The sequence below is a fragment of the Bos mutus genome, chromosome 10, assembly GCF_027580195.1.
Source record: "Bos mutus isolate GX-2022 chromosome 10, NWIPB_WYAK_1.1, whole genome shotgun sequence".
Lineage (NCBI taxonomy): Eukaryota > Metazoa > Chordata > Mammalia > Artiodactyla > Bovidae > Bos > Bos mutus.
Genome location: NC_091626.1, coordinates 85,487,766 through 85,501,649, shown reverse-complemented (window position 1 = coordinate 85,501,649; position 13,884 = coordinate 85,487,766). Strand labels below are relative to the sequence as shown.

General features: G+C 39.3%; 1 protein-coding gene across 12 annotated transcripts in view; it reads right to left on the bottom strand.

Annotated features, from left to right (window-relative positions):
* The window catches only part of EML5 (EMAP like 5), a 158,190-nt gene that overhangs the window by 63,756 nt on the left and 80,550 nt on the right, over positions 1–13,884 (bottom strand). For 11 of the 12 annotated variants that reach the window (XR_011465744.1, XR_011465745.1, XM_070378383.1 and 8 more), the window contains exons 15-19: positions 10,241–10,346; positions 7,888–7,981; positions 6,832–6,932; positions 1,874–2,076; positions 1,158–1,269 (exon numbers count right to left, since the gene is read on the bottom strand). Coding sequence is in view for 10 of the 12 variants with exons in the window: in XM_070378383.1 (XP_070234484.1) it covers positions 1,158–1,269; positions 1,874–2,076; positions 6,832–6,932; positions 7,888–7,981; positions 10,241–10,346 (616 nt within the window). In the remaining 2 variants the exon portion in view is untranslated. The remainder of the gene's footprint in view (positions 1–1,157; positions 1,270–1,873; positions 2,077–6,831; positions 6,933–7,887; positions 7,982–10,240; positions 10,347–13,884) is intronic. The other variant, XM_070378387.1, reaches the window with a different exon arrangement.

Genomic DNA, 13,884 nt, shown 5'->3' with positions numbered 1-13,884 from the left:
TAATAAATGTATCATATTTTTCTCAATCATTCAATTTACTAATCTCAAAAGTGAGAACCACTTACATACTACAATCCCATTATTATATATTATCCCAGATCCCCTACTACCGGTCTGACAACTGTTTCTTTTCCTTTTATATTTGCTCCTCACCCACCTCCTGCCCCTCTTAGAGCATGTACAATATTCTGGTTCGTAATTTTAATTCAATTTGACTTAAGATTAATTCATTTATGTTTATTGTGCCCTAGGCAGGCTTCAGAGATATACTGGTAAATGTGACACAGCCGAGTGCCTGCCCTCACAGAGCATACAGTGAGGAAAACAGATCCTGTGTGAGGAACATATTGAAAAGGGGAAAAAGGGAATTAACCCTTTTTTGAGGTGGGAGCGGGTGGGAGTATAAGGAATCATTCTAGAAGAACCAGTGTTTGAGATCTGAACAATGAGTGTGCATGTGTGTGCGCTGTCATCTCCGACTCTTTGCAACCCCATGGACTCCTCTGGACCACAGGCTCCTCTGTCCATGGGACTCCGCAGGCAAGAACACTGGAGTGGGTTGCCATTTCCTTCTCCAGGGGCCTTCCTGACCCAGAGACTGAACCCGGGTCTCTTGTGTCTCCTGCACTGGCAGGTGCATGCTTTGCCACTGTGCCGCCTGGAAAGCCCCAAAAATGGTACATGGCCAGGTAACTGGAGGCAGTGGGAGGTGGGGAAAGGGGAAATTCTAGGACAAATGATAGCAGACAGACAGGCCTGGAGGTCAGAGACAGAACGCTGCAGTGCCTCGATGCAGGAAGGGTGAGAGAGGGAGGGTCAACAAAACTCTACAGCAAAACAAAAGGCCAAGTCTGAAAACATATCCCTGACTGGCGGTAAATGTGACATCCACATGGTGACTTTCTTTGAAACATTACAAATGTTAAAAACAACCGCCTTGTATTTGTTTACATTTTACTCTGTGTATCACTGAGAATAGATTTTGAAAGGACAGCCATGATTCTGGGATCCAGATAAATAGTTTCTCTTTTTAATATTGAATGCTGACGCATGTTTAGTAAAGAAAGAAAACTGTACCCCATGTGCTCCACCTCAGTGATCACCATGTTAATGAGCAATTAATCTTTTTTCCTACAAACCGGCAAATCTCAAATCACCTTTAGATCCTGGGGCCAAAGCAGCTCTTTTTATAGCGTAGGTCTTGAGACATCTTTCAAAGGAGTCATCCCAAAGAGCAACTACCCCATCTTTCCCTCCAGTTACAAACCCCTATGAAAGTGAAAGGTTTAATTATGTTAATAGAAGTCTAAGTATTTTTAGAATAATCATCTTCCTTTATAATGAAAAACTCTAGAGGAAACAAAATTTACAGCCAAAAATTATAGCATGTGAAAAACAAACATAGAATCCATTACATTTTTTAAACATCAACATGGAACCTGCAAAAACATTTACAGTGACACAAAACATTCCAGTTTCAGATGAGGACTTTAAAAGCAGTTTCCAGTCTGGAACCATAACGTAGCTCTACCACCTTCACCTGGAGGCTTCATAATTCCATCCTTTAAAAAGAAGGGACAGTAATAGTAGCTACCTCACAGGATACGGTGACAACATATAAAACACTTAATTTTCGACACATAGTAAGTGATTAATAAATACTATTAATAAGTTAAAAATTTTTTAACAGCAGACATATTCTATTCTGGGTTCAGGAGTTTGAACTCAGACCTTATTTTAGGTCAGGAAGACTCCAGCTCACATATCATTACTGGGTAGCTCAGCTAAGGAGAAAGGCAGTGCTCTTGTACTTGTGAAAATGTTTTACATTCCATAGTCAAACTATGTTTAATTCAGAATTTAAGTGACTTACTTTTTCCAATGCATGCATACTGAACACTGGTCCATCATGTGCTTTAACTGTCTTTACAAGAAAGATGTCTCGCCAGATACACACGTCTCCTGTGGACGTTCCAGAAAAAGCCATGTCCTCGGTCCGTCCGTATACTGCACACATCATGGTGTCACTTTTCCCCAGGGTGCCCACGTAGCCTTTTCTTCCAATCAGTCCTCCCCCTGGTTCACAAAAAATATTATGGAAGTGCAACTTTCAAAACGTGTAAAATACAAAGCCATAACATTTCTTCTCTGCTGTTTTTCTTATTTAAAGAGAAAGACATGTAACAGTAAGGGGAATTAAAAAAAAAAAAATACAGGTCTCTCAATCGGTGACCTAGACAACATCTTGCTTGGCTGAGGCAGCCATACCCACGGGTGCATGAGGTCATAGCTTTTGGATAAACAAAAATATATACTAAAAGTCAGTTCAAATCCATCTCTCGATTAATTTTTAAGAAAACTATATATCACAGAGTTGATACAAAAAGTCATAAAAAATACAACAAACTCGTCTATATCCATTATCAACTTACACAAAATTACTACAACAACCAAAATGGGTGCTGACTGCATCTCCTTTTTTCTCCTCCTATTCTGGATGTGATGATGATTATTCTCACACATTCCCTTACACATATTTTACTACTTATTTATGCATCCTTAGGTAATAGATCTTTTTTCATGTTTAAAACTTTCCATAAATATCATCCTATATGCCTTCTTTTGAAACCTACTCTTTTTACCAATGATTTGCTATGGAATTTTACCCCTAGAAACCTCATTTTCATAACTATATAGCATTCTATCATAACATTTTATATTCCATATAACATTTTCCTATAAATGGGGACTGAATAAAGTCGTTTCCAAGATTTGGCTATTGAAAACAATGCTGCTCTAAACATTCTTGCAAGGGCCTTTTCTATAGAAGTGCAAGAAGTAAGCCAGAAGGAAAAACACCAATACAGTATACTAACGCATATATATGGAATTTAGAAAGATGGTAACAATAACCCTGTGTATGAGACAGCAAAAGAGACACTGATGTATAGATCAGTCTTATGGACTCTGTGGGAGAGGGAGAGGGTGGGGAGATTTGGGAGAATGGCATTAAAACATGTATAATATCATATATGAAACGAGTCGCCAGTCCAGGTTTGATGCACGATACTGGATGCTTGGGGCTGGTGACCCAGAGGGAGGGTATGGGGAGGGAGGAGGGAGGAGGGTTCAGGATGGGGAACACAGGTATACCTGTGGCGGATTCATTTCGATATTTGGCAAAACTAACACAATATTGTAAAGTTTAAAAATAATATAAAATTTTAAAAAAAGTGCAAGAGATTGTCTAGGATCGCTTAGGAATGGTCAGAGAATATCTGCAAAAAAATAGCGCAGAGATGAGAGCTATCATCTCTGTCGCCAAACTGTCCTCTAAAGTTGATATAACAATGTATAGTCCCATTAATCGTGAAAAGAGTTCCTCTGCCTTCTCACCTTTCAAGAACACTTAGTCCTTATTGGTCATTCATTACCTATTGATATGTTTTGCCCATTTTTCCAAATGAACTCATTATTTAATCACTTATTCAAGTAATACATATGGGCTTCCCTAGTAGGTCAGTCAGTAGAGAATCTGCCTGCAGTGCAGGAGACCTAGGTTCAATCCCTGGGTCAGGAAGATCCCCTGGAGAAGGAAATAGCAACCCACTCCAGTACTTTTGCCTGGAAAAGCCTATGGACAAAGGAGCTTGGTGGGCTACAGTCCATGAGATCACAAGAATTGGACATGACTTCACAACTAATCCACCACCACAATATATATATATATATATATATATATATATATATATAAAAAATGACTTCATTTGGAAAAAGCGGGCAGAACATATCAATAGGTAATAAATGACCAATAAAAGCTCATTAACAATTAGAGAAATACGAATTAAAACCACCATAAGGTTTAATCGATATTTTACACCCCCAGTTTGGCACAGGAGAAGCCCAGGACTCTCCTCGTCATTACTGGACTCTACGCTGTTGTCTCAACTGCAGAGGACAGTGTGGCAACAGCAGCGCTGTGAGCATTGTAAGGATTTAACTTTTACTCTAAATGAGATAAAAAACATTTGGGTAGCGGCATGGCAAAACTCTGCATATCACTTACTACCAGGTTCATTTGGATTTCTGTGTTAAGGGTAATTTGAATAGTGGCAAGGATGAAAAGAGTTAGGCTATATGGATCATCTGGGCAAATGATAACGGTGGTATGGGCCTGGTGGCAGCACAGAAAAAGACGAAAAGCAATCATATTTCAAATGTATTTGAAAGATTGTCTTTTCTTAACATAGCAGCCAGAATTTTGAGCGCACTTGCAAGGGCAGTTAAAGTCAAGTGGTGAGGGGGAGAAAACAGATTACACTTCTCTCAAAAGAAGGAGAAGATAAAGAGTAAAGTTAAAGTGTAAATAGGGGCTTCCCTGGTGGCCCAGTGGTTAAGACTCTGCACTCCCAATGCAGGCAGCCCGGGTATGATTCCTGGTCAGGGAACTAGAGCCCGCAAGCTGCAACTAAGATCTGGTGCAGCCACATAAATTAAAAAACAAACAAACAAAAACAGTGTATGAAGTGTAAATAACTATTGGACACGTTTTAGTAGGTAGATTAGAAGAGAAATCGATTAGCAACTGGAGGGTAGAGCTGAAAGAGGGTTCCTGATTTACTTATTTAAGATGGAACAATCACACCCAAGTGTATGCTGAAGGGAAAGAGCAGAGAGGGAAACTGATGGTCCGGGAGAGACAGCGAAGGAGAGCTGGAGCGATGTCCTTGAACGGATGAGAGACACGTTCTAGTGCGCAAGCGGAAGGGACTGGCTTTCACTAGAGCACACTTGTCCATTCAGGGCAGGGCCAGCAAACTATGGGCTGTAGGGCAAATCCTGCCACCACCTGCTTTTGAATGGTGCCCAGAGGAGCACAGCTGCAGGGACGATGTCTGTCCTGCTCTGTTCCCCAAGACTGCCTCCCTAACCTTTGGCTGCCAACTATTGACTGCCGTGGCCCTGAGCGGGTCACCATGTGTGAGCTGAGAACTTGACTACGGCAACCGCTGGGCCCTTCCTTAGCAGAGAAATCACAGTCCCAGAACTGCCTTGCCTCTGGCCATCTGCCCAACTGAGAGGGCAGTGCTTTCCAGAAGAAGACGCACGAGAATCACTGTCGCCAGGGCAGGGTGAGGCTGGCCATGGTCCCTCCAGCCCAACCTGCCAGTCCTGTTCACCACTGGTCTTACAGGGAATGTCTCTAGGTGACGGCAACTGGGTAGAAACTAGGGAAGAAAACCCACCTGGGTAGGAGTTTTCTCTCTTGTCCTGTAAGTTCCTACATCATATTCTTGATTTTTGTCTCTGGGTCTGAAAAGCCTAAAATATTTACTAATTTGGCCAGTTACTGTGTTTTCCACCTCCGCTTTAGATGATCATTATTGAGTTTCCTGACACACACAGCACAGAATGTCCATACTGTACAAGTTCATGTCATTGCTGCATTTAAAAACTTCCAGTGGCTCCCGGCCCCACCAGCCATGGAAGACAGTGCAAGCTCCGTAGAGTAAACTTCTCTAAGATTATGTCTGGGACAGGAGGTAAGACGCCTTTTCAGTCTCAGTCCTAAGTCATCTTTAACTTCATGTACATAAAGCTATGCATGTAGAAGATAGTCAGATGGCATTTATTCAGATTAATAAAGTGGCTACTTGTTTCCCAGTTGGCTAGTGAACTCTGAATCAGAACTGCAAAAGTGAGAAATGCTGAAATGCACCAAAATCTTAACATCGATCCTTTCCTGGTGCAGTTTCAGGTCTACTTTATGTCTATTCAAAATTAAGGAAAAAACATATTCAATGGCAAGTCTTTTCAGTTTAAATATATGCTTTCTTTAAGTCCCTTATTTCCAACAAATTTACAGTTTAATTTTTTTCAATATTGCAATAATAAGCATTACTTGCCTTGCTGGGTATTTGCAATTCCAAGTTACTAAGATACTTAAAAGTTTTGTCTAAACATATGGGAATGAAAATTACAAATGTGAAACTACTTTTCACTTTGCAAATGTATTAGTAGAACACTATGATACAGTGAATTTGTGACAAAGTATTAAATTCGAATCTGAAAATCGACTCACGTTCAAAGCAGTTAACAATCTGAAAGCTAGTTCACCCTGGGAAGTACCGTCACCAACCCTCTTCTCTCCCAACCTGCGCTTCATCCTCTCTGTAACTTCACATCATGTCCAAAAAGTTTAAGTGTACTGAGACTTTGTCAAACTGCTGGAACTTCTAAGTATACTATATGATTTGGAAAAGAGACTTTTTAATTTTAAAATGTGAACTCTACTATCAGTAATTTACTAAATTATTAAGGTAATAAAACATTCTATTTCTATATCATTTTATAGCACATAAACAATTTTGAGAAAATTTTTCATTTTTAGTTAGGACTACAAAACATGTCTTTAATAGAAGAAGGAAGTCTGGACATCACTTGATTAATTTCATAAATTACATTTTTTTTTGCAAATATGAACACTATCAGTGCGGCCAATAAATGATGATAAAATATTTGTTTAAAATGTATCAAGAAAACTGTGGATTGTTTTTTAAAATAAACTTTATTTTGGATAATTTTAGATTTTCATAGAAGATGCAAAGATAACACAGAGTGTCCTATATACTTCTCACCCACCCAGCTTCCTGTAACATTAACATCTTAATATACTGTAGCTACTTGTCAAAACTGAAAAACCAACATGTTTGATACATTACTACTGACTGAATTCCACACTTCAATACCACATTGCACTTTATCAAATCACTTTCAAAAGTAACACTTACTTAAAATTTCAAAGGGAACAAAACAGAAGCACTTCCTTACCTGCTCTACGCCAAAACTTCATGTGTTTAATTCCAGCTGTAATTAATTTATCAGGCACGTACGGGTTCATTTTTACAACAAAAATCTTATCTTTACTTCCTCTGAAATAAATACAGAAATGCTTTAACACTAAAGATAAATCTCTCCTGTAATAACCTTTTGCCTAGCCCATACCCTATCTTGATTACTCCATTACTAAACGCTTGGTCCACCTGGGCTATGTGATCACGCTTTTGTACATTTGCTATTCTGTCATTATTTTAATCTATTAACTCTTCCCAACAGAATCTTAAAAGGAACAGTAAGAACTGAACTTGTTTTGGGTAGCATCTACTATAGTACTGTGCAAAGAGAATGTCATTTGTGGCATAAATGAGTTAAAGAAAAAATTTTTAATAGTACTCAGTTATAGCTTAATATAATCTTTACAAAGTCCTCTTAAACTATCTTTTATCTGGGTACTGTTTACATAGTATGAGAAAAGTATTTATCTATATTTTAAAAATGCTTTATGTATCTCTTTAGGGAACTCAAAGTTAAAAAACAGTCTCTGACACTGCTGACTATTTCCTCCTTTAAAGCAATTGTTAATATTTTTACTATTACAGAAATAATAATGCTCACTGTAGAAATTTAGGAAATGAAAACTACAACAGAAAATAATCTATAGCTTCTTTGTGATATGTGTATATGTATCTCCTTTCACTCAAATACATGAGCATTTTATCATGTTTTCAAATGACTACAGATTAGCTTATCTTACAGTGAAATTCACTCTATCTACCTATAAGTGGACATTTTAGATAATAGGTACTTCCAATATCATATTATAGTTACATTAATAAGTGTGTTCATAAAGGATAAACCTACAAATGAATTCTGAAATCATCTGTCTTTTTACCACAATTACACTATTTATTCAATGGTAATAAAGGCAGCAGCAACTAAAGATGTAACATGTTTACTTCATTTCAAAACTGTTATAATTTAAAAAAAATTTAAGTCCAAAGGAATTTCAGTCTTTTGCCAATGTGATAATCAAGTTTCTTTCCCTACCTTGCTACTGAAAGTTTCTCTCCTTTCTTCCAGTCCCACAGCACAACAGTGTGGCTATCATCTATTCCAACTGAAGCCAAACGTTTCCCATCCGCTTTGAAAATTAATCAGAGAAACAAACTGACCATTAACATTCAGAAGATAAAAACAGTATGTATTCTGTCACCACAGTGCCATATTTAAAATTTTATAAAATAATGTTAAATGGTAGGCATGCATATAGCTGGGCTTTCCTGGTGGTTCAATAGTAAAGAATCCACCTCCCAATGCAGGAGACTTGGATTTAATCCCTAGGTTGGGAAGACGCCCTGGAGGAGGAAATGGCAACCTCCTCCAACATTCTTGCCTGGGAAATCCCGTGGACAGAGGAGACTGGTGGGCTGCAGTCCATGGGGTCTCAAAAGAGCTGGTCATGACTTAGTGACTAAACAACAATGCACATAGCTCTGAAAAAAGCAGGATTCATAAGGGGGAAGGGTAGTTTCTCAGTGCATTTATCTGCTGACTTTTCCTCTGATCTCATTTACCTCATCTATCTATCAGCCTGGGATAGGGGAAAGGAGGAAGATAAGGAAAGTGGGAAAAAGGTATGTAAAAGATGAGAAGGAAAGAGAAAACTAAGAAAGAAGGAAGAAGCGATACACACCAATGAAATTCACCAGAGGAACTCTACTGTGATGAAAGAAGTCATAGGAATTATAAAACGTAAGTCAAGTGAAAAAGATATAGGTTATAACTTCTCATATAGCTCAGTCAGTTAAGAATCGGCCTGTGATGCAGGAGACCCGGGTTTGATCCCTGGGTCGGGAAGATCCCCTGGAGAAGAAAATGGCAACCCACTCCAGTGTTCTTGTCCAGCGAATCCCACGGACGGAGGAGCCTGGCAGGCTATAGTCCATGGGGTTTCAAGAGTTGGACATGACTTAGTGACTAAACCACCACCACAACTACATATTGCCATTAATATGATTGTTGTGAAAAAAAAAAAAAGACTTAGTGAAGATCAATTATGTTAGTTGTTACTACTGTCAAGTAACAAGTAACGGATATTAGACAAGTGATTGAGCTAAGTCAGCCACACTGGCAAGTGTGCATGTGTTTAGAAGTTGGAAAGATTCAATCTGTAACAAAATGTTTGCCACTCTGCCATACTTTCTGCAAACCTTAATTGGTTTGTTATCGCTACCAGTTGTAATTTTCCCGTTGACTCTGCTATAATTCCGTTTCCTAACTTTTGACAGATATGTGTACGTGTAAATACATTCCTTCCCAAACTCTACTATGAATAATTCACCATCTCTTCAGACAGAGCTGCAGAAAGCACAACTTTACTGTTTCTTAATATAAAATTCTCTATTAAAGGCATTTCACCCCTCTTTCCCTACTGGCGAGCTGCAGTCCATGCAGTTGCAAAGAGTTGGACACGACGCAGGGACTGAACTGACCCCTCTTTCCAATCAACACCCTAGCCTTCACTGTAGATCCAGGTGTAGTTGTTCAACTTTTATATGTGTAGCAAAGACTTAACTTTGAGACCTAAAGTTATTCCTGTAAGACAGATTAGAACTGTCACTTCAAAGAAATGTTATAAAACAAGTATTTTAGTTTTCATCTCTTTCTTTCTTAGCTTTCACCCTGGTGGTGGTGGTGGTCTAGTCACTAAGTTATGTCCGACTCCTGTGACCCCGCAGACTGTAGCCCACCAGGCTCCTCTGTCCATGGGATTCTCCAGGCAAGAATACTGGAGTGGGTTGCCATTCCCTTCTGCAGGGGATCTTCCCAACCTAGGAATCATCGAAGGCAGACTCTTAAGTGACTGAGTTATGAGGGAAGCCCTGCTTTCACCCTGAACATTTTCAAAGTTTACTCTGTGACTGAAAAACATTAAGGGAGATCAGGGTTTGCCCAAGTGGGACACATATACCACTAGAAGTATCTGAGACATCTCCAGAGTTTATATAGACAAACATCTTTTATTTTAATAAAAACATCTTTATAATAATGGGTATTAAAATTACACTCATTACATTATAATTATAAACCAGCTGGCAAACCCACACTTTCATAGTCTTGATAGGCTACGATCACAGTATACACACTTGATAATTGGTCTTTTTTTTAAAAATGCCAATCAGATAACCTTATTCCCTTCTTTAAAGCTCCAGTGACCTCTCATACATTTAGAATGAAATTCACATCCTAGGTCCTTTACAATGTGATCCATCTGCCTTCTTGATAGTCTCTCATGAAAGTCATTTTTAAATGACAAGTTTAGGCAACACTGATTAAGACAAAAATACTGTATACTGCCTCTGAATTTTGATCATTCTTATTGAGACAGAAATTCCCTTACCTGAGAAATCAACAGCACAGACACCATATTGGTGGTAGCCCTTTAATATCGACAATGGTTTAATGGTTTCCGTGTCCCATATGTGAATTGAGGGATCCCTACCTACCTAAAATAGAAAGAATGATAAAAGTCATTTTATGCAATTAAACCATTTATTTTCATACCTACAAAACAAAATAAAACAAGATATTTTGCAACTTTTGTCATATTTGCTACAGATTTCAAGTAAAAAATATAAAGATTATGTGATCAACATTTTTCCCATACGTTTGTTGAAAAGCTAATGAGACTAGGTTCAGGGTTTATAGGAATGTTCTAGAACTATATAGCTCCTAAACCTTATACTCTACTTCATCAATAGAGATAATGCTTCCTGAGCACCTACTACTGGCAGTGTTAGCAACCTAATGTATGCTAGTGTGCATTAAGACAATTAGATAAATTTTGCAAACTAACTGAGAAAATAAAAACATCTGGTATGTGCTTAATGAGGATGAAAGGCTGTAGAGAAAATCTTCATGGAAATTATGTTACTTGTCCTGGGCCTTCAAAAAGTGTAAGTCTTGGACAAAAAGAGAAGCAAGCAAGTACATTCCAGGCTAAGATAATGGTACAAACAAAGATGCAGAGAGGTTAAAGCACCAAGCAGGTTCAGTTCAGTTCAGTTCAGTTCAGTCGCACAGTCATGTCCGACGCTCCGTGACCCCATGAAGTGCAGCACGCCAGGCCTCCCTGTCCATCACCAACTCCCGGAATTCACCCAAACTCATGTCCATTAAGTCGGTGATGCCATCCAGCCATCTGATCCTCTGTCGTCCCCTTCTCCTCCTGCCCCCAATCCCTCCCAGCATCAGAGTCTTTTGCAATGAGTTAACTCTTCGCATGAGGTGGCCAAGTACTGGAGTTTCAGCTTTAGCAACATTCCTTCCAAAGAACACCCAGGGTTGATCTCCTTTAGGATGGACTGGTTGGATCTCCCTGCAGTCCAAGGGACTCTCAAGAGTCTTCTCCAATACCACAGTTCAAAAGCATCAATTCTTCAGCATTCAGCTTTCTTCACAGTCCAACTCTCAAATCCATACATGACCACTGGAAAAACCATAGCCTTGACTAGACGGACCTTTGTTGGCAAAGTAACGTCTCTGCTTTTCAATATGCTGTCTAGGTTGGTCATAACTTTCCTTCCAAGGAGTGAGCGTCTTTTAATTTCATGGCTGCAATCACCATCTGCAATGATTTTGGAGCCCCAAAAAATAAAGTCTGACACTGTTTCCACTGTTTCCCCATCTACTTCCCATGAAGTGATGGGACCAGATGTCATGATCTTCGTTTTCTGAATGTTAAGCTTTAAGCCAACTTTTTCACTCTCCACTTTCACTTTCATCAAGAGGCTTTTGAGTTCCTCTTCACTTTCTGCCATAAGGGTGGTATCATCTGCATATCTGAGGTTATTGATATTTCTCCCGGCAATCTTGATTCCAGCTTGTGCTTCTTCCAGCCCAGTGTTTCTCATGATGTACTCTGCATAGAAGTTAAATAAGCAGGATGACAATATACAGCCTTGACGTACTCCTTTTCCTATTTGGAACCAGTCTGTTGTTCCATGTCCAGTTCTAACTGTTGCTTCCTGACCTGCATATAGGTTTCTCAAAAGGCAGGTCAGGTGGTCTGGTATTCCCATCTCTTGAAGAATTTGCCACAGTTTATTGTGATCCACACAGTCAAAGGCTTTGGCCTCGTCAATAAAGCAGAAATAGATGTTTTTCTGGAACTCTCTTGCTTTTTCCATGATCCAGTGGATGCTGGCAATTTGATCTCTGATTCCTCTGCCTTTTCTAAAACCAGCTTGAACATCTGGAAGTTCACGGTTCATGTATTGCTGAAGCCTGGCTTGGAGAATTTTGAGCATTACTTTACTAGCATGTGAGATGAGTGCAACTGTGTGGTCGTTTGAGCATTCTTTGGCATTGCCTTTCTTTGGGATTGGAATGAAAACTGACCTTTTCCAGTCCTGTGGCCACTGCTGAGTTTTCCAAATTTGCTGGCATATCGAGTGTAGCACTTTCACAGCATCATCTTTCAGGATTTGAAATAGCTCCACTGGAATTCCATCACCTCCACTAGCTTTGTTCGTAGTGATGCTTTCTAAGGCCCACTTGACTTCACATTCCAGGATGTCTGGCTCTAGGTGAGTGATCACACCATTGTGATTATCTGGGTCGTAAAGCTCTTTTTTGTACAGTTCTTCTGTGTATTCTTGCCATCTCTTCTTAATATGTTCTGCTTCTGTTAGGTCCATACCATTTCTGTCCTTTATCGAGCCCATCTTTGCATGAAATGTTCCCTTGGTATCTCTAATTTTCTTGAAGAGATCTCTAGTCTTTCCCATTCTGTTGTTTTCCTCTATTTCTTTGCACTGATTGCTGAAGAAGGGTTTCTTATCTCTTCTTGCTTTTGGAACTCTGCATTCAGATGCTTATATCTTCCTTTTCTCCTTTGCTTTTCGCTTCTCTTCTTTTCACAGCTTTCACCAAGCAGTTAACAGGACTTAAATTTTAATTATTCCTTTGGACTCAAGTAATCACTTTCTCTATACCGATTAAGCTATATTACATAATAACTTTGTCTATAAAGGCAACTCCTGAAATAATAGGGCTGCCAATTAGCATTGATTTTGAGGTTCGTTTTTTATAAATATATAACAAAAAACAACACTGTGATCAGTCAACGTTTCACTAAGTTATTAAACACTTTCCTCTGTCCTGACATTTCTCTTCAGATCTACTATTTTCTATATAAGCTGGAATTCTAAATCACCATTTTGAGCTACTTCTGGTTTAGGTTTCTTCCAGGTGATATGAATTGCTCCTGTTAATGGCATAGGTTGCCATTCCCTTCTCCAGGGGAATCTTCCCAACCCAGGGATCAAACCCAGGTCTCCTGCACTACAGGCAGGTTCTTTACCATCGGAGCCACCAGGGAAACCTGGTCTTTTTGTCAGAATCCCAGCTAAAAGTCTAGGATAGGAGGAGGTAAGGTTTTCCTCCCCTACACTGGTTATCCAGGGATATCCTGTGGGCATCCTGACTTTTAATTTAATTTGGCCCACATTCCCTAAAATGGCAGAATCATGGTAGTAAATGACCAGTTTTTACAGTCTTATTCCAGGAGTATCAGAATAATGTCCAAACTCCTTCCTACAGCACTGCAGGTGATCCTTGCTACACACAATAGGCACATAACTGTGTGTTAAGAGGAACCTTGACATAAACTAGCAGTGAAGGTAAATGGTACCCCTGAGGCCCCCACTAACCCACTTAATTATTTCTCCCACTAAAGTCCACCAATAACTCTAAGATTTGTACTTTAGGTTGCTCACAGTTACTTAAAGAAGCTATGTTTTATTTCAGTTTTTTTTCTTTTCTTTTGCTCCACTGTTATACAATAAAACAGAAAGCCTTCCCCAACCTCCCCTCTGTCAGGTAAACTATTGAGTTCAAATGGCACCATCTCTATGAGGGTTTCCCATTCCATTAGGCATGATTAATCAGTCCTATATTATATTTCAAGAGGGCTTTATACACACCTAATAGTGGGTCTCAGCAGGGGTGACTTTTGCCTTCCAAACGCTGTCTGGAGATGTT